General features: G+C 39.2%; 1 protein-coding gene across 2 annotated transcripts in view; it reads right to left on the reverse strand.

The window, feature by feature from the left end:
- The window catches only part of LOC124416155 (protein vein), a 235837-nt gene that overhangs the window by 108654 nt on the left and 105038 nt on the right, over positions 1-22145 (reverse strand). For both annotated transcript variants that reach the window (XM_046897077.1, XM_046897076.1), the window contains exon 2: positions 11945-12107. In XM_046897077.1, coding sequence (XP_046753033.1) covers positions 11945-12107 — 163 coding nt within the window. The remainder of the gene's footprint in view (positions 1-11944; positions 12108-22145) is intronic.

Genomic DNA, 22145 nt, shown 5'->3' on the forward strand with positions numbered 1-22145 from the left:
ATTACGACGATTTGACCTTTAAAGTGTCGTCGCATACGTGTATCCTTTAGCCTGGTCAAAATTGGAGTATCGTCGTGCTAAAAAGCTGCGGCTGTTTAACGCGAACAATTTTTAATTAGGCGCTGTGGAATAATTGCGGAGAAAAAACATTTGGCGAAGGAAAATTGGAGACGCTTTTCCAGCCACGTCGACGAGGCGACGGATCGATCGAGCGTGAGACCCTCTGCCACTGCAGACGAAAGGTTAAAAGTTGCTCGATCCAACGCATGATAAAACGGTTAATTATCTGGTTCAAACGATCACTTTGAAAGGGATTTAAAGGACCTTCTTCCCGTGGATCAAATTAATGACGAAGTTTCATTGCGTAAAGAACGTTTCCCACTTTACAGCCCAGCAACGGTTTCAATTAACGAACTTGAATTCGTATCGTGAATGGCGTAACGCGAATCAATGAGCTGTACCTTTCTTAAAACGACTGAAACTGTCTTTTGTGATACACTTATCGGAGTGGCAAAAGGTTTTTCACCCACTTTTCGGATAATTATCCACTTTTTGAAGTCACCTTCGAACATATCTTTCTTTTTGTAGACCAAAATTTCAAGCTCTCGTTAATTGGAGGTCTGGAGAAAATTTCTCAACTTGGATTAAGATGTTTGAAAACTTGATGTCTGGTGAAAGTTGAAATTTTTTTTTTCTTTTTCTGATTTTTTTAAAGTACAAATATAGAAAATACTGGAATTATGAAACAAAGCCTGGATATAGACGAATTGTTAATAATCTAGTGATTCATGCGATTGATTAAACCACGAAGGCTCATTTTATTTATAAGACTTTTTTCTATAAACGCACTAAGGCTCTTTTTTAAAACGTTGGCATCGTTCGATATTTAATTTCATAATATTGGGCCTAAGTTGATTATGATCAACAAATAGTAACATTGGATTTGTTAAAAAAATTGAATCAGTGATTTCGTAAAAAGTATTCTTTTAATAAAATACGCCGTCCTAGAGTGCAATTGGTCGAATCTGCAAAATTTCTCGCTGTTTTGAAGCGATTTGAAACGACGCATCGATATCCAAGCCATTGTTAATCATAGTTATATTATTTTCTATTTTTGTATTCGTTTATAAATATAGTAATTTTATGCACACTCAATGTGTGCTGAAATTGACACCCGCATTTTGAAAGGGTTGGAATCACGAGGACGATGATCCCGGTGAACGTAATTTGCGCTAAGCTGAACGATGCAAAATCTAATCTCGTAAACGTAGGCGTTATAACTATGTATAGACTATGGAAATGCGAGCCAAAGAGAGCAGAACTACGGAGAGATTACACTTGGCAGGATGGCAAGATCAGCCGGTATCTTTGTGACAAGTTCATAGCGCAGATTCTTGTTATGAGACAAAGTTTGTGTAGGATATTCGTAGGTCGTGTATTAACAAGTGTACAGCACGATTAAAAGAAACATTTCCCAAAAACCTTCGTCAAAAATATTGTTCGATTGTTTAACTACCCTTAAGTTTTCTATAAGACACAAGAATTCAAGGTTTTAAAGGGATTTTCAGTTATAACATTTTAACACCTTCCGTTTTGCAATGTTTTAAATAATTTGGAAATATTTCTACTGAAAAACTATTTTCATTCACTGCAGATTTCATAAAAATCAAAAAAGAAATCGAACGGTTTTGAAATTTTTTTTTCAAGATTACAAAGAATTACTTAAGTTTGCTAAGATTTTTCAAAAAATGCAAATGATTTCATATCAATATAGTTTCGTAATTCCACGACTTAAAAATATATCTTAAAAATCAACGTCATTTCACACGATTTCAACCATTTCTTATTATTGCTAAGCTATCACAGGATTTAAAGAGATTCCAGAAAACTTCGACCAGTTTGTTATTAAAGATTTAAAAGAATGTTGTAAAATCTAATAAAATTTCCCAATTAATCAAAAAAAACTTACCCTAGTATCATTTTTCGATTCGGCAGGCATACCAATTACAATACACATCTTGTGTTAATTAGTTTTTTAATTATTCTTCCTCAATCAGAGGCGGCTTTAATACGGGAATTCTCCGCAATGTTCTACTGCAATTGTCCAGCCGAGGGGCAAGCGGAAGTTAATACCATCCACAGCGAAGGGTAATAGCAACTGACTCAGATTTGCACCGACGATGTCCTCCCCCTGCTTTTCCGCCATATTACAACCGACCCGGGGCAATTGTTGTTCGCACTTGCGTTTCCCGTTTATGCGCATCCCCTGCAGGAATGATACGTTATACACAGGTATACCTACGTGTATACGTGCAGGTATTTACCTAGAATATCGGAGTGTGTATGCAGCAGCTACGAACAGATAGAGAAGCCGGTGCCTGGGCGTTGTTGATACTGGCCGGAAAGAATAACAGAAAAACGAAAACAAACCGTCGGCTTGTTTTTTCCCCGGAGAGGAAAAACTTTTATCGGATTGCTTGCTGCTGCTGCTTACCAACAAATCAAGGGAAAAAGGAAAGAAGAAAGGGAATGGAATTAAGGAGGGAAAAATTGAGTCAGGGAAACTGGTGAGAAAATAATGAGCTCGAGTTTTAAACGTCTTGTTTAAGACGGCTCATTTTTTTTCACCTTTTACTTTAGCCGGGTCAATTCCAGCCGTGAAATGAAATTCGGAATGAATTATAAACGTGAATAACATTATAAGGCAACGTTATTCTCAGTCGAATGTTAACACAATATAATAGAAATGTTTGCTTGACGCTTGATTACAACCAATTAATATTTGAAGGTGAACAATTCCATTTAAGCCAAATAAGTTACCGTGAAAGTTGTAATCTGTCTGGGAAAATAAACACAGCCTCACAAGACGATGTTATACGTATAATCAGTGTAAAGGGTGACTTATTTCGACTGGAATCAAAGCCTAACCATCACTAATGCCTCAAAAACGCAAATAGTGCAATTCTGCCTGCAACGCTATGTTATAAACGCTAATGTATCAAGAATTTCTTGTTCCATGTGACAATGACGCCAGAAAATTTATTACTGAAATTTATGATGTAACTTTCAATTAGCTCTGGAACGACAAACTTATTTTTTTGACTAAATATACTAAAAACTGGGGTAAATATTTACCCCACGCGTTTCTTGTTCGTAAAATTGTTACCAGAGCAATAATGGGACTCGTAAGTGAATGAGTGTTTTCGTTTTTTGATCAGGAAGAGAATGGCGCATATCGAAATTAGTTTCATTGAAGTTTTGTTGGTGAAGAATCCATTCGAAGATGAGCAAAATCATGTCCAGAAGAGCGAAGCCAAGTCGTCAAAAACAACGACAATAAAGTTAGGTTGGGGTCATGATTCTTGTTAAACTACTTCCAACAATTAAAAAAAATTAAAAACACCAAATGTAATTGCTGGAAGCGGTTATTGACAATCTGGCTCTTTTCTTCTGGACAAGATTTGAGTCCTATTGACTGTTGTTCTTTGTCTAAGCGAACCCTCTGAGCAACCATTTTCCGAGGTCCCTTGTTTCGGCGCCCCTGGCTGATATATTGGGCAGAAATAGTTTTGTTTTGGTTGTAAATAAAATATACTTTTACAGTTCCGAGGATGCCCCCCCCCCCCCCCCCCCCTCGAATTTAAGGGCTGAAATCTAAAACGAGATTTTTATTTCTATTACAGTATCTGTATTTGGAATTGCATGCGGCAGCGCACTATCTTCGACTTTTACATGTCAGGTGAAACAACGCAGACTTTTATAACGGTCGAGAATCCGAACAATTGGTCAATATAGTTATTTCGTGAGAAGAGTGATGAGCGCTCGAAAAAATATACGTCGTGTAAGAAAAACGTTATTAAAGGGAAAGTGGTTCGTACTCGAGAGATGATAACGGTGTTTGCCGAACGTTCCATCCACTCGCAGCTGGTTTCGTCGAGGTGGGGGACACATCAATGGTCGATGTTTGCGAACAAATATTGTGCGAAGCAATGCTACAGTGGCGATTTGTTTTGACTACCACGCGTTGAGCCCTCCAGGGTGGTAATCGGGTGGCGCCACCTTCCTCAGCGGGTATTTTCCGGTGCACAGTAACGGTTGTTGGTTTAGGCACGAAGGCAAGCAGAAATTAGCATCGCGAGAAACGGGAACCAAAGGGGACGAATTTAATGACGAATATGATGTCGCGTCCGCTGTCAATTAAATTCGTATCCCGAACAGTCCGCTGATTAATTGTTGATATTTCTTTACGCAGAGATGAAACTGTCGATTTGTTTTTGGTTTTTACCCCAGAAACGAAAGAATGCCTATCCATTTCCGGGCTGGTCGTATCGCGCTGGTAGTATAATAATGCAAAAAGTTTATACACACCCGAAGAGAGAATCTCGGAGAGGATGACACGGAAGAGACAGGCGATAACACCGCAATTATAATCTTTATCGCGGACTGTTATGACTGTCGACGCCGATAAAAATCATACTCCGGCGAACAAGGGGCGATAAAACTTCGCCGTTAATGGCGATCAGACACCCTCTGCAGGAGTTAGTTTCCAGGGTGGAACACTTCGCGTGGAAAACTCGCCCTCTAGCAGGTCCTTCTTCTCAGCTTCTTCGTGTAATGGCTGAAAATACGTTCGCGAGATAAGTGAAGATCGTCTCCGGAATACCCGAGCATCTGATCGACCCGACGCGCAACGTCCAACCTCCCAAACACCCATGGATCACATGCACCTGATACACACCTACAGAGATGGATTGTACCCACCCACGTCGACGGCGATCGTTCGTCGGAATTTATTGTCCCATGACACCACCATGTGCCCGCACGACAAGGGCCGTCCTTCCTTTTTTTTTAGGGAATACCTAGTTTCCGGTCTTCGCACTCCGCGAAAGTAATTCAATCTTGGCGTTTGTAGGTGGTGTTCGACGTTGTTTCGCTCTTCACGGTATATAATATTTGGGGAATTCCTAGCTTTGGAAAGTCACCGTTACCAATTTTGTTGTAATTGAAGTACATGATAGTATTTACTGTCAAATACAATCGTCGGTATATTTTTGTTTCTCGATATTACTCACAGTTTTTCGAGGTTTAATTTTTTGACCGCTCTTTAAAAACCTTTGACAATAATTACAGAAAATTTTACGAAAATGGTATCTTTATTGATTTTGAAGTTGTGAATTATCTAATACCGTAAACGACTCAATTTACTGTCATTGAAGTTTGAGGAAATTCTGAAGTTTATGAAAAATAAATACAAGACATTCAAAAAAATAAAAATATCGCTTTTTGTCCGGGTCCTGAAATTCTTGTAATTATTCTCACATCGCGATGTACTTTTTTTCGAGATATTTCACAGTGTGAAATTGAGTCGTAACGTCAGTGAATAATTCATAACTTCCAAATTAATGAACAAACCACTTTCTGCCTAGTGTTGATGTTTTTCTAATTTTTCATAGAACCTTCTATATTTCTTATGAATCATTAAATAAGTCTAAAAATTCGAAGTGTAACGGCTACTAGCTTCGCAATACTAACTGACATCGACAAACAGTAAAAAATACTCGGCGTTGTATTTTATTTAAGAGCATTACCGTGTATTGAAGTGACAACAAAACTGGAAATATGCTAGGTAAAACCATATGGAATGCCTCATATTTATACAATGTGCGCGTGTATAAGGAATTCATCCGAGAAATTACCACAATTATATTGATAATTAGTCTGAAATATTTGTCAGAAGTCACAATTTGACGTAAAACTTTGTCTCGTGACATCAGGGAGGATACCTTTGGTCAATTATACCCGTTGCTGAAATTAATCATTTTAATTTGAACAAGACATTTCGGAAGTCCGTAGGGGATTTCACTCGCACGAAATACTCAAATTTTTTATACCCTCTCATTACGCCTATATTTCATATTTATGGTCCACTGGGAGGATTCAGCCGGCATTACCGACCCTTGACCGAGTCCAAAATACTCCAATCCACTACAGGAAACGTTAAAAAAAAAAAATTACTTAGAATAAAATCAGCCAAATGTTTCATGTTCGTGCAGAAGAGAATGAGTCGAGTTGCTATCATGTCATGATGATCACGATCTCGATCGGTTGAACTTGAAAAGTGGACTGAATCACGCAAGATTTTGCATTACAAAGAACGAAAAAAAAAAAAAAAAAAACTTTTGGTAAGGGGTAGACGAAAATTTCTTCAAGTACAGATGGTGCTAAATTTTATTCAAGCTAACCCAGAATTGCCATTTATTTGTAAGAAAAAAAGTTCTTTTTTGATCGCGGCAGGATGTTCTTGGTATTCTTAAAAATTAATTTCGACTGACTGTGGTTATTTATTCGCGAATCAGAATTTACGATTTCCGTCCTTTTTACATAAAAATGCACAAGTATACAAAGAAAATGTCACGAAAATCTTCGAAACTGTTGAATCTTCATTATTGAAGTTACGAGTTCTAATTTCAAGACCAGGAACAAGTGCCTCCAAAAATTCAGGCCAACAGATTCGATATGAAACGGTACATTATACCGTAATAAGAGTTCTAAATGAACAATCAGAGTCTGTACTGTTCCTTTCCCAGTTTACCTCTATATAATGTGAGTTGAAAGTTGAAAGGAAATTTTCTAAACATTATACGAATGCCTTGAAATGTAACGACTGCTGCCGTTTTTTTCTTTTTCTATACGTGACGCGTAAAGCTGTCCTTGTGAGTATTCGATCCAATAAACGTAACGCGAAGAGCTGAATTTTAGCACGTGTTGTAACCAGTACCATCTACCTATACATACGAGGTGCGAGGTGTGACGATCAACGATTTACGGCCGTGGTTAATAGACGCAGGCATCCATGCGGACCCTCCACGTCCATTTATTCGAGTCATTTTAATCGTGCAGAAGCTCGTCAATAACGAATATCGCCGGCTAATGTGCCAGCCGAAGGTCTTTTATTTCTACCACAGAAAGAGCGGGGTGTTCAAGCTGAAAATCGTTAGCACACGGATGACGGATTTTCAGCAGAAATGCGTGGATGGATCGTTAGGATGACTTAATACGTCGTTTGTCGAATTGCACGCATACGCAGTTTCGCTGCGTCATCGGACTGCACTTTCACGTTGCGTCCATTATCACTGACAATTTTGTCATTCGTCTGGGATTTGTTCGTGTCATAAACGCCGGGCGTTTTATTACGATCGTGATCCATGCGTTGCGGATAGTGGCGGATAAATAATTTAACACCATACTTGTCACGCGTGCGTAAATACCATCGGTTCGGGTTTCGTGCCAAATTTGATCCATGGCACCACGATCATCGGTCTTGATCAGTCTCTCGAAGCGCTCGATTATGCAGGGGCAGGTCAAAACTAGATCTTCGAAACGATAGATTTGCAGATTTTTCTTATTACATAACATAAACGAAATAATGTTCGGAATTTTTTTTTAAAGTGACGGCTATGAATTTGTAATTGCGGAAATTCCACAAGTTCAATTTCCCCGAGACATATATCGAGCTTGAACTCATACAAAAGTTTCGTTCAACTGAAGAGGCGAAGAGAAAATGCGTAGAGACTTCACAATTTGAGTAAGATTCTTGACAATTAATTGAAATCAATCGAACGATTTGCTTTCAGTAGGTACTACAAAGTCCGACATCGAGTTAATAATCAAAGGCGTATTATCTTTTGAATCAGTATTTGATCACTCGTTTGATCAGACAATGTTTTCAACGTCAAGCAGCACTGTGTCAAGGACCAAAAACATGTTTCCTATTGCAGAATAAGAATGCAGATGAACAGCGATAAATTGCAATGAAAAACGCGGTTTATTCCCTTCGTACAAATAAGGAGAAATAGTTTCAGTAGTTCTAAAGCCTTCAAGGAGGCACGTGCCATGTTGAATACCGTCGAAGGTGAGTTGCAGGCGAAGTATCGCTGTAGTAGCGGCAGTTACGTTGCAGAGGCACTAAAACCTGCTATATAGTGCAGAAGTTATTGCAGCGTTGTAGTATCAGGGCGAGGCAAAGGAAAGAAAAGTTTCCGCGAGTGTTCACGAGAGCATGGAGTAAAGAATTTCCGTTATGAAATTTAACGATCCTCATCAGTCGTGCAACTGGTGGAAGATAATAGCCTCTGCGAAAAGTTGTGTCAACTTTAGAGTTTTTGAAATTTTATTCGTTAGGCACTTGCTTGAATCAACTTGCGATCCCCGAGCCTGGAATTGACACGTGTTTAATAAAACTTGGGCGGAAGGTCACCAAAAAGAAGGTGAATCTCAATTCCAGAGTAAAATTAAGTCTCCCTTTTATCCGTTCCTCAATCTTCACCTCTCTAAGCGAGCACATATCCTTTCTCCAATTCGCCTCGAGTCGGAAATGTTATAGGCGGGAATCCGACATGTAAAACGGATCTTATCTCGACACGGTGGCCCCGAAACCTCTCAGTTTGGTCCGCGCAGCATTAGTCCTGCAGGAGCTGGCTCAGCCGCTGGCTTTTATGACCTGGCTCCAAGAAAAAGAAACCCTGTACCCTTTCCGAGTTCAATTAATGGAGGCAATTTCTGGGTTATCCAACCTTCGATTCCGGTTCCCCAGGCGATTGCTCGTTTGCTAAAAATCACCCCGGAATGGAACTGCAGGTAACTAGACCGTGTAATCGACTCTGGCTTGCTCGGCGTTTTCGTCTTTGGTGTGTAAGTTTTAGCAAGTTAAAAACCAAAAGAAAAAAAAAAAACATACATCACTGCAGTTCTTTGATCCGTTTGATCGCTAGATCGCGTAATTTCCCAGCCAGTCGAGCAAACTCACAAACGTGCAGCAGATTTTGAATGACTGGTTTATTTGTTTTTCATTCTTTCTCGAGTTTTCTCGCAGAATCGTTTTTCCGGATGGCTGATATCGTTGGTAGAAAGCATTTTATGATCGTTTTTGCCTCTAGGAAACAGATTTTCACTTCGCTGTTCGAGTTCTCTTCGTATGACCAGCCATCCTGCCCTCCTGACTTCGGAAATTGTTATAACGGAGGCTCTTGTTCTATGCGCGTGACTTTGTCGGGGAAATTTCTTACTCGAATCAAGGCGACATCCCTCCACACGCGAGTGTAATCTGTTAACCCCTTAAACTAATTTCACTGCATGCACGTACCAGAATGATTACGTTCAAAGCAAGGAGAGCCTCAATGCGATGCTTACGGCATCCTGCGACGCCCTCGGCACCAGCGCCGTGAACGTCGTCTGCTACGCTCTTGGTGCTCCACAGAAAACTCGATTTTGCCAACATCAAAGGTGTTTTCCTCGGTCAAAGTGACTGCAAGATTGGGACACGGTTATACTCCGAATCTCAGACTCCTTATTCCTATCTCGGATCTACCCGGTTCTCTCCTAGACTGCGAAACTAGGTCGGTCTACATGTTGATCATACGTTGTAGGAAACGCTGCTTTAATGTATTATACTATATGTGTTATGAGTTACAACTCGAATCAGCGCATTTACAGACTGCAGTGCAACATACTCTTGTCTCGCATATTTAACGGTGTTCGATGGACGCCTGACAGTTGCAGCTTTCTAGCCGGACGCTCGAAACATTATCGAAAACAACTTCTTAGCTCGCAAAAGCTGTCGGCATACAAAGTATAGCACATCATTTCCCCATCAGATTCAGCCTCGAGTCAGACGGCTTTTGGGTTTCCTTCGCGGATGAAACTTTGGTCGAGGTGCTTCGGTCGGAACCAAGATTTTCATCTCCTGTGAGTTGGTTTCGAGCAGTCATTAAGCGGGGCAGAAATTACCAAGTTGGGGTGCTTTTCTGAGATAACCTAAACCATGTCTGCTTTGCTTTGATCAAAACATTTGCCATTTGGATAGAAGATTGCCTCTATAGCTGCGTATAATATAGCCTATGATTTAGGAGTAATTTTTTCACTCGCATTGACAAAACCGCGATTTGATTTTCATGTCACGTACGAAGTTGGGTTGCTACACTTGGTAGCTAATTCAGTACTTTTTCAGGGTTCGTACGAGCATCGTGCCGCGGCAGGAAAGAAGGGCGGTAATCTTGTGAATCCATCGCATTTCATTGTGTACCCGAAAAGAGAGGTAGAGAATAACAGCGAGTGGCTCTGAAGTGAAGAAGCCACTATAGGGGAGGTAGTTGTATTCTTCCGCTCAGGGACGAGTTCGAAAGAGATGGAAAAGCGACCGACTGGTAAACCAAGCCAAGGGCTACGTGAGATAAAGTTGACCACGATGGACTTCTTTAACCCGACCCATCCGCGTTTCGCGCACGTGTCCAATTTTTCTAGCCGTTCGTTTTTCGTAGTCTTGACCTTTCCAAGGTGTTAATATGGACAAAATGCAACCTGTTATATTCCTCGATCATTGGTGAACCTTCATTCGTCGAACGGCATGGCAATAAAGAAACGAAACACAGCATTTTTTTTCCAAATCTTTCAGTTTAATGGAGATAAGATAAAAATTGGTGAAAGGTAATTCACCGGAGTTTGTGTCATGGCCAAGTTTTTCTTTCGCAGTGTCAGATTGAACCTAGTTTTATCAATAAAATTGGCTCCTCCTCTCAATTAACAACTGTATTTGTGAATGGAAAAGTTCATTTCACGCGACAAGAAAGAATTTATAATTGATTGTAACGAATTACTCTACTTGAACAACATCCTACTTGCGTAAAAGGACTCGGATTCATGGAGCTTGATATTACAAAGTACCTCGAACTGGGTCTTCGGTCCATCAGTATCACCACCACTCCTTCCGACTGTGCCTGAGACGTTTCCGGAATACATATATTTAAACTTTTGTATTCGACGCTTTGGAAGAAGGACAGAGCGAAAATTAAACGGGATTCGAATAATTGCGTAAGCCGGTGTGTTATATTTTGCCTTTGATGCCGTCCACGTGCGACGCGTGACGCTTGCCACTGATGGGCCCGACCCAACCCTGCGCCACGGTATAAGTGTATCTTTAATTTTACGATCCAACGAACCTTGCCAAGTGCTTAGTCATTGGTGCCATTACACCCGCGAATGCAGTAATGCGCTTAGTAGTCGGCGTTACTAATAACTACGCCATTACCGTTACTATTTGCCTTGCTGGTTCGGATAATTTTGGCCAAGCTTCCTCAGGCTTCTAGCGCCACACATCACCTTTTTCGGCGAGTGCATGTATAATCGTTTTCATTATTTTTACACGGATGGATTGCGTTCAGCTGCGTATTCCAAGGCAAGACGTCGTTAACGTGGCAGGTAAAAGCGCGATCGTTTTCCTCATTCAGAAATTAGCGACGTGATTTTTTTATAACGTCAATCTATATTGCCGATTGACATGAAAATGATCGACTTTGAATATGTTAATTTCCTCCAACATCTTTCGGGATTTTTCTTTTTTTTTTTTTAATATATGAATATAACATATTGCTATTCAGATTGGAAGGAGAAGCACAAAACTTAAGTCTCTGTGATTAGTTAAGAAGACTTTAGAAGGTCAAATATGTAATTCGGATAGAACGTCAAATCTTCTGCAGGGAGTCTAAAGCCAATTCGTAACAATTTTAACTATTTCATGAATATTTTGAAAATAAGCTGACAGCATATAGTCGGAAACTGACATTGTTCCTGTACAAGGATAATGAAGAAAAAGAATATGTCATTAGGTGTCAACCTGAAACGAAAGAGTAAACGAATAATGTCTGGACCATTTTTAGTCCGTAAGTAGAATGCTTAAAAGCAAGAATTTTGAGCTCAGTATATTTGTCAACAGAAAATAAGCTTTCGGCGATACTATAAAGGAGAACGAGAAATGACGATATCCAAAGAAAGTATGAATTCGGTACGAGAATCTCTTCGTGAGAGATCTTGAGGCGTTGGTTGAATGGTTTTCTGTTTTTCAAAAGTTTTTCGTCACGGAAAAAAGGAAACGAAGAAGGGCACAACTCACCGCTTGTGCTGAATTCTGAGACCTCGTCTGGGGTGAAGAGGCATGCCGTCTTTGAGCCAGTGCACCCTTGGGGGTGGTGACCCTCTCGTCCGGCAGACAAGCTTCACTTTTTCCTGTAACCTCGCCACTGCGTCTCGAAGCTCAGACAATGTTACTTCCCTCACTGCAACAACAAGAAACAATGCATGTAAAATATGCTGCTGTCTACCAAAGAAGTGAATTCACAATAATAAAAGACTTCTCGAGTGATTTTATCGCAGAATCAGTTCACCTTGATGCTCTTCGCTTATCGGATACTAGAATGCCATTTTCGAATCGGTGATGAGCGTGAAAATGAAAGTTCTTAAAACGTTTTATTCAACATCACAATTGCGATAATGCAAAAATGGAAACTCGAATATTTAGTTGGAGAGGATGTTAACATCCAACGCGCTTGACGTAGATATAGAAATTGAGACGATTATATTAGGAATTATAATTTCTAATAGTTTGAATACAATTTTGTAATTTGTGTTTATTTTATACTTCATGTCGAAGGAATTGGATGGAAACATGATAACTAAACGATAACTTCGTTTTGTATCCATCTTTCCGATCCGTCACCTTGTCCATTATTGGGTCTCGATTCTCGTCGTATGACGCAACGGTGTGAAAGGAAACGCTCTACACAAGGCTTGAAAAAATTCGTCACAGAAAAAGCTCGTAATGGAATCACAGCGTCCGTTTCATATCGCTCTTGAAAAGCTGCGGTTAATTGACTATATGACAGTACTCGCATTGGGGTGGCGTTCGATTCAGGCGAGACATTGAGTCGATAAATTAAGCTTATTAAAACTTTTCAATTCAATCTCGTTCGGGTGTATAATATAAAGGCGTATTCCATCGATCCAAGATTTGAGAAAGAGTAGAGTCAGATGGTAGACTGGCCACAGTATAGATTATAACGAACAAGAAGGCGGTTTAATTCGAAGTAAAGTACGCCACGTTGAATGGAGGGGCTGAGGAAAGGATTTTACCAACCGACATCTGTTTCTCTGTCTGTTTCTCATTAGCGGAAATAATTAGTCATAACTCACCGCGTATATAATGTAAATTCTCTAGCTGCCCGACCGTCTGAGAAAACATACGGGGTTGCAGGGTGGAGCCGGTTGGGTGAGTCAGGCAAATGCGCGGAACACGATTAACGTGCAGGACGTTGAACACCTAGTAACATCGGTATTATACCTCGGTTTTTGAGACTGCTGAGTTGTGGTTCCACACAATTTCCGAAGGATCCGACTAACGATAAGAGATGCGGTTGAAGAGAAGACATTCTCCATATCTCTCTCTCTCTCTCTCTCTTTTGGATGATGTAAAAGAATTCATTTTCAGTTTCATCTAAATAGAGTTTAACATATATTATACCAACTTGATAAGGCGCATCCCTTACTGCCGATGCACTTAAAAATAGGATATAAGATCGATAGGGGGTGGGTATGAGGTTGGAGAAAAAGAATCCTGCGGGGTGATTTTATCATCGCGTGTGGTGATTCAGCAGGCGATAGGGCGTAGCTATTTTTAAGAAAACGTCACGGCCGCGTCCCGGTTTATCAACTCACACTTCAACCTCTCAGTCGAAACGATGAATAGTGACATGAGACGCGTCACCGATCCATGAATTCTCGATTATATACACGACACGCGTGCTCGGCGCGTGCGAATTCTCATGCGAATGGGTGAGCAGCTTGTGTGTTTACGTACATGAGAAGAAATATGATAAAATGGCACGCGCAAGGTGATACCGGCAACTATACTTGCATGTGACGAGTATGTATAATACATTCGAGCGCTTGACGTCGGCGTCGCGACGGCTCGATCGGGTTTTACGACATCGAAGAAGAAACGTGACAGGAAGGAATATCCCTTGACCGAAATTTTATTTACCGGTGTGTCGATCGTGTGCGGTTTACCCTGGGTGAAATTAAATATACACGTGCATACAATGCTCGGAGCTTGCCGCAGCTCGATCTATTGTAAAAAAATTTCTTATACTTCGGAAGCCCGGAGCTTGCGCCATTGTTTGCGAAACGACAAAGCTTCGTACCACCTACCCGGCTAGTAAAGTGTGCCGTAGAAAAATCACAAAGGAACTACGGGAATCATTAAAAACCACAAAGACGCGAAAAGCAGGGTAAACCGAGTCGGGCTAGACTACAATTAATAAAACAAAGATTCAAGGCTCAGAGGCGTGAGCTGCACAAAAACCTGCTATAACAAATTGTCACAGGTTTTAAATAAACTTTATACCTACGAACGATACGCCTGGTGTCGTATTTCAGAAAAATGAGTTCAGGGGTGTGAAACACCCTCGTGATATGTCTACGTGAATCTGAAAGGATTCAACTGTCTAATGACGTCATCGTCATTTTATGTCAGCTGAAACGATTCCAACAAAATTCAGATGACGATTTATGCGGATACAAATCGAATCTCACCACGACTTGCATGACTTGGAGTTACTTTTATACATAATTTGATGAGATTTAATTCGCGAGAATGATTTTCTGCGACTTGAAAGCCTTCTTCGAGGCTTGGACTAGACTTGAGGAATGGTTGAACCGAGAATTTGGCTCCTAATTTTTGACGTGCGTTTCTATTCTAGTCTGAATACAAGTTTTTCAATATTTCAGCTTACGATTCGTTGTATAAATAATAGTGAACTTCTGTCACGGCGTAATCAACTTGCATTATGTCAAGCTTCAATTCTGAACAGCGGAATGGAAAAACGAGAGGATATACAGCCTCGGGTGGGACTTTGACCCAAAGGTAACGGAAAACAGCGAAGTTGTTACACGAAATTGCATGTTTTGTGCGGGAAGGAGGTCGTTGTGTGGGTCGGCGCAAAAAGCATCTCGAGTCCCACAAGCGTCCCGACGGCTTCGCGAAAGTCTACCATTGAAAGCGTCGTGGAAGCTTATTGTTGGCTATATTGCTCCCAGCGACTGACATACCGAAACCGACTCCCACAACATCATCCAGCCGGAAGCGAGAGGATTTGTTCGGACTTTAGGTTGTATTAAATCTTGTTATGGTCCTTGGGCATGTGGGACATTCTCTTACGTGTAGTTGGAAGAAAATGGTTAAAACGTTGCGATTTCAGCGTACCTTGAAATTTTTTTTTTCAAACTGAGAAACACTTAGTGATTTTTTCAAGCCACAGTAGATATTTACTTGACGATAAATGTCAAAACATTCACCAATATGTGCATTATTGCAATATAATATCACTGCAAAAAATAGTCCTTGAACTTGCGCTTATTCTACAACAACTTTTAATGTGTCAAATTGACATCAATTTTTGAAACGAAACTTCGAAAAGTGGTAAAATAATTGAGAATCTATTCATTTTTACACATTATTTGCGAGCTCTGAAAACTGTGAACAGTTGCTGACTTCCTTGTTTTTTATTTGTTTGTAACTTTAGGAATATATCATATTCAACGAAAAAAAAAATTTCAAATATTTCCTGATATTTAAATAGAACCGGAAATCGTTTCTTCAGTAATGGTAAAAATAAATAAGTAAACTGTACAAAAACAAAAATACCTACGTATAATAAATAGCGCGTTAGTGATATCTATTTGAAAATTTGAAAACAAAACTTTGAAAAATACATATCCAAAATTGAAGTAAAATCGTAAATCATGAGGTCAGAAACTGCTATCGGTTTTCACAGAAGTACTTAGATAGGTTATAATACACGAAAACAAGATTGGATTTGTAATGTCTTTGTACTGCGTCTGCGTGTCGTTCGCAGAGGCAAGGTGGAAGGTTTCAGTTCACTTCCGCTCTTTTGATTACTCAAGAAGGCAATTTGTAGTATACAAAACAAGTTTACGCGCAGATTACAAGATTCCATTGTAAATCGTTTCTCGAGAGATACGCTAAGCATATATATTTTCAACAGTTAATTGTCACGGTAATTACAACACGCCGATAAATCTCTACAGAAAAAATATTTTAACTCATTTTGACGAGTTACGCGTACTGAGTTCATTTTTCTAAACAAAACGAAACAACAGACTCTAAAACGTAAAAAAAGCGTAAAATTTTAGGTGATTAATTTCTCGAAATTTCATTCAAATATTTGTATTCCTTGCGGCAATCGATAGTTAGTTATGTTTTCTGTTCCATAATGAACAAACAGAATGCGCGGTATTTAAGTACTTGAGAATATTTGCACCATACATAGTTTACTGGAACATCTATCAACATGAAAACCCATAAAATATAAGTTTTGAAATAATGGTTGAAATATCTTTGATACACATGAACTCGAATTAATCGGAAGACTGTTTTAATAAAAAAATTACAACAATTTTGACTTACCGAATCAAACTCCGGCCAAAGTAAGTGATTATTTCACCACAAATTTACAAGTTCACGTATAGGTATTTACACTTTGAAATTCACTGATCGAGTGCCTCGCCCAACATCAACGTCACTTCCCATCACATCCTCCTCAAGTTCAGTAAACGAATGTCGAGTAGCCATAATAATTCGCAACGTAAGTCAGCAAGCAAACAAACAAACAAACAAACAAATCAACGTGTCTAAAGAGGCAAAGCTCGCGCCATCTTTTCATCCCTCACTGACCACCAGGCGACACTTAGCGTCGTTCATCGGAGATTCTTTGAAGCTTGACCTCCGATAAAAAATCCGACATCACCAAATGTCCCGTTTGTCAAAAGTACAACAGCAGCTCCATCAATTGATCAGTGTTTCAAAACTCTACCGATTGATTCAACAAATACCCACGTAATGCCGAGATATATTCACCGTTCGAGAACAGTTTACGAACAAGAATTGTTTGGTTGTTAGTGACGTGTAGATAAGTTTATTTTCCGTACTGAGCCGCGTTGTACTCTGGGATACACGTATCCCCATGTATTTATACCCGAATGTGGTCTGGTTGATCGCAAAGGGAGTTTTAATCGCGTTTCATGAGACTGAATACTGACGGGTAGCGCCTAATTGTTTACGTTAACTGTGTCCGACTGGCGCAGCATCCCAGAGTTGGAATTGGCAATTCGTCGAAACGCGAATTTCACCGGCCTCGCGGTGATAATGGGATTTCCGAGAGACCGGTAAAGTTCGTCTACACCGGCCTACATCCTCCCCTCTTGTATCCTAGGCAGGTATGGATCCCGTCTATTCATACAGAGTTCACAAATTCGACTGAAATAATTATATTTCTGGTCATGGGCGGGTGCTGCGAGTGAGGGGGGGAGAGAGAAGGGGGGGGGGGGGGGGGGGGGGGTTAAGGGACTCGGTGAAGTTGCCCCGTAAATTTTCTGGGACAAATGAGATTTAATCAAAAGTTACGCATCATCGTATTTCCTCATTTGTTTTGCATTGTTTGCATTACTTTTAACCGAAATATTATAACTGAATTTTTCAATTTTCCTCCTTTTGTTTCTCTTAGTTTTGTGGTACAAAATTTCTCCTGGTATATATACATAATTATATATATTGTGTATGTAGCGTATAAAAGTAGGCAGAATTAATTCACTCGTGTTTACTCTAATGAATCACATCGTGCGTAAAAATTTCGCGTATTATAACGTGGCATAAATATCGTATGTATTTTTATTTTTCAATCCTCCCTACTTTTCCCCTGCCATTGTACGCCTACCCGCTTATTTATACGACCAGGAGGGGGATGAAAAAGTAATTATGTTAATTGTCCACCGTTTTTCATACTATTTTTTTTTTCTTCCTTTAATCTTTTGTTATCATCATTACCTTTTATATGCCTGTTCGTTTTTTTTTCTTTTTCTTTTTAAACTGTGGTTTATTTTTCGATCTGTCTCACCGGAAGAATTTGCAATTCATTTCTTATTTTATTATTCACCGATACGTTATTACATATGAAGCATTTCGCGTGAATTGCGCTACTTCCAAATATCTCGACGTACGATTTTGTTTACCTTTTACAGTTTTTTCGCGAAGGTGTGAGAATATGTCTCAAGGATACATGTGTATTTATATATAGCTACTTTTTTCAACTTACGATAGCCACCCTCACTCGACTTGGCACAAGGTATTTAGAAAACTTTAACCAGCTTTGACAAACTGCAAAATGATTATCTCTGACGCAAAACGGGGAAAAATTGGATATGCATTAAGCATTTTTCTGGCTCGCATTTTTAATATCCCACGGGTAAAGCTGGATCGTGAAAAATGCATGTACCGAATCTGAATTTTCTCAATTTAGCAAAGACAACCGAGACAGATTTTGAGACCTCTGAAAGGTATGTATCAGGCATATTGTATGAACAAAAACGTTGAAACTACGTCATAGAGCCGTAACCAAAGACAATTAAGCTACATTCACTAAAACTTGTTCTTGATTTAAAAGAAAAATGATTAAACAATAAATTTCGACGGAAAGAATCTGCCCTTTTTTTTATGCATTTGGAACAAATGCATACAGTGTCAGTTTTTTGATATCATCAATTCATCGTTGATTAGTTCTAATGGAATAAGTTCTAGTTCAGTTTGATTCTAAATAATGTTTCTAAAAAATGCTTTTTCCGCATGTTACTCTACGAAGTACAAGACTTGGAACTTGCAGGTCTTGTTTTACTTTCAACGAAGCTTGTAGGTTATTCTTGAAAAAAATTCAACTCGATTCACCCAAGTCTCACTTTCCAAACTCTGCACATCTCATCATCCATCATTTTATTCATTCCTTTGCCGATGGAACCATGAGATTTAGAACTGAAAAATCACGATTAGAATAATCAAGAGAAGCTGCCAAACGCAGTGGGAATAGAAGATGCATGAATAACAAGTCACAGGGTAGTATAAAAAAATGCCTACCGGAAACAATAACAAACCCTTGCGTGTTGGTAAAATGAAGCGTAAGAACAAAAAAATTACCTGTCAGCTGTACGTTTCGCATTCTAACTTTTTTTATTTCACTACTATTATTCGTTTTGTTTTTAAAATCTTTTTTTTCTCTCTTTCGTATTCACTGCGAGGTTCCGCTTCGTTCTATTTCGTATCCGGTCCAAGTTGGCATCCGCAGGGACACGCGATGTCAAAAGCATTTGTCAAGGGCTCGTCAGAGCGACGTGGCGCTAACGATTAAAGAGTCACATCATACTTTACATTAGACTGTTTCGAATTTTGATAACATTTTTTTTTCTCTTCTGTAACAAAGTCTGAAAATTAAATCATCTCAAAGTAGATGATTTTTAGCTTCAGTCTGACTAGCTTCATTTTAATATAGGTGGAAGAGAATAATTTTTTTTTTAATATTGAGATATTATTAGAGGTTTGTTTAATATATGTTGAATTTAAGCATACAACTCTTTTAGGACGAAAAAATTGTTCTTTAAAGCTTTTAAAAAAAATGATATTTCAGATAAAGGCCATTTACACCGAAATATAAATTAAGGGATGCAGAGTTTTTTTAGTCGATCGAAGGTCGGTTTTAATCCACCACTTTCCAAAAATTGTAAACAAAAGTCCTGAAATTGTTAAAATCTGGTTATCGATTAATCTGACGTGGAAATGATGTTATAATTCGAAAGGATTATTTCATCATAAAACATTTGACACGTATTATATTGACGTAGTGATTCGGCCGGTTAAGGGGTGAAAATCACCTCAGGGTTCACCTCTAAGAATGTATTTCCGAGAATTGGACATTATTCAATATCAAAATACGGTAATATGCGCAGCGTTTTTATCCTCATGGGTCGCATCCCTTATTTTTTGACGGTGAACTTTAAGGATACTTTCAACTTCTCAAACGGCCAACTTGGGACATCAAAAAATGAGTTTTACCCATCCTTACGTGTATTCCAACATGTCACGGAATGAAAAAAATTTTCTCCGCAACTGCACAACTACAATTGCGTGTATGCACTGTTAAAAATGATTGTGATTTTACTACACATTTCATGTACAAAAAAAAAATGGTCAATTTACGAAATCAGTTTGAAAATTTCGATGTAGCGACGTAAATTATTATATATTTGTGTTAAATTTACAGTAAAAATTTTTGATCTTACTAATGTTTATAGAAAAAAAAAAACACAAAAAAGGAATTTTAGTTTACTAAATTGTTTGGTAAATTAATTGCATTTGTAAATGAAATAAACAGTAAATATACGGCGAATTCACTGTTCCGTAACCGAATAAAACTTCCAATACAGTATAGGAAGTTCCACAAAGAAATTCTCGACAGTGTGAGTGCAGATTATAAGTGTCTCAGGAAATGTGTGGGGCGCATCGTAATCAGATCTAATTAATCGCGGGGAACTGAATCCACCTGGTAATTACTCGTGATTAGCGATTAGAACGACGTTCAAGGGCTGCTGGGGTGAAGATCATCCGCAAATTACCAATCCGGAGGAGGGGGTGGAGGGCGAGAGAGGGTGCGTGTCACGCGAAGATGGCTGCGCGAACGCGTCGTTCGTACAACCCCCGGGAAACTTATTGATAGAAACTGTTACACCCATTAGCGTCCGTCCGCATGTAGGCTCTGCGTGTTACAGTCGCCTCCCGTATGACGTAAGGGGTGAATTCGTTCCAGGATTCACCCTCGAAGCGCCACGGCTGACAGATTCGCCCAGTAAATTCAACGGTAACATCGGCATGACGCAAGGTGGGAATTCCTCTGCGGACCGATTTCGAGCTAATTTTACACGCGTGTTCCCGGCCCGATCCAGTCCTGGATCCCCATCCTCTCTCTGCACCCCATGGATTTCAAAGCAAAACGTGTCGGGCATTTCTCTCGCCTGATTAATCATTGTTACGCGTCAACTGGATTCGACGGAGATTTGTCCAGGGAGATGGAGCTGCTCGGAGAAATGGCGCTGTGCGAGGGGAAATGGTAATTATTTATTGTTGGTACAGACCCTCTTTATGTCAGAGCTTTTGACGACTGGAGCAGATTTTATACTTGCAGTTTGAGGTGCGATTTTCACAACGATTTGCGGAATTTAGATTTTGTCTTAATCGGAAAAGGAACTCCTCATGATGATTCGGATGACGAGATTGTAACAAAGATGATTTTTTCGTTTCTCGAAATGCGTTCTTCATACGGCAACGTATTGCGAAATTGATATTTTTTTTACGAAGAATTAACTTAAGCTTTCATTATAGTCCATAAATTTCACAGATTATATTGATTAGTATCAATTCGTCTGATAAATTTATCCACATATTGAATCAAGTATTATTCCAACTGTGTAAACGTTTATTGTATAATTTATTCCTGGGCTGAGTCGAAACATATTACATGTATTTAAAATCAGGACTGAAAGTTTAAAAGCTACGATTTAAAATCTTCGGTTTTTTATTACGACTGTTTAGTCTGATTAGAATCATTATGCGGGTCGTCCAGACATTGTTACACCGAAAAGAAAAGTAATCCTTGATTCAGATTCCTTTTTTCTATCAATCGATTAAGCACAGCGTAGAATTTTCATAAGAAAAAGAAAAAAGGAAAAATGAACTACGTTGATCGAAAATTACGATGAATTCATCAACTTAGAATGAAGAACTTTAGCTTGTGATTAATTTTTTTTAAATCACCCGGGATTCAGGGGTTCGAAAAGTGTCAAAGTACAAAAAACAGGCGCGAAATCCACTCGCCGAGGTCCAACGGTGTGCTGATAATTGGGCGAAAGCCTCTATATGTATTCAACTGAACCAAGTCCCGGTCCGAGATTGACGTAACATGAATCAATATTTGTCTCGACGGTACACACGGAGGGAGGCACATCCCGAAAACAGTATATATATATATATTACATATATATATATATATATATATATATATATATATATAATGCATATACGTCTACGTTTATTTACATACATAAATGTATATTTAGGTGTATAGACGACGACCTGAAATAAGGTGGTGGTGGTAGTGACTGTGAAAAAAGAGGAGGGAGAATAATAATTATTTTTCAGTAAAAAGTAATTTTAATATCGGAGCCCTTACTTTTTTCGGCTTAGCGCGTTGACAAGAAGATTAATATCCTGAAAGGTTCCCTAATTAAGCTTTCAAAAAAAGTCGACCAGCTTGGTGAAATCCTAAAATCGAGGTTCGACGATGTGCATTAATAATTCAGTGTGTCTATTACGTTCCTATAGCCTTGCGCCCAGCGAATCGCAGCAGATTAAACTTTCAAGATGC

Source organism: Diprion similis, chromosome 2 (genome assembly GCF_021155765.1).
Source record: "Diprion similis isolate iyDipSimi1 chromosome 2, iyDipSimi1.1, whole genome shotgun sequence".
Lineage (NCBI taxonomy): Eukaryota > Metazoa > Arthropoda > Insecta > Hymenoptera > Diprionidae > Diprion > Diprion similis.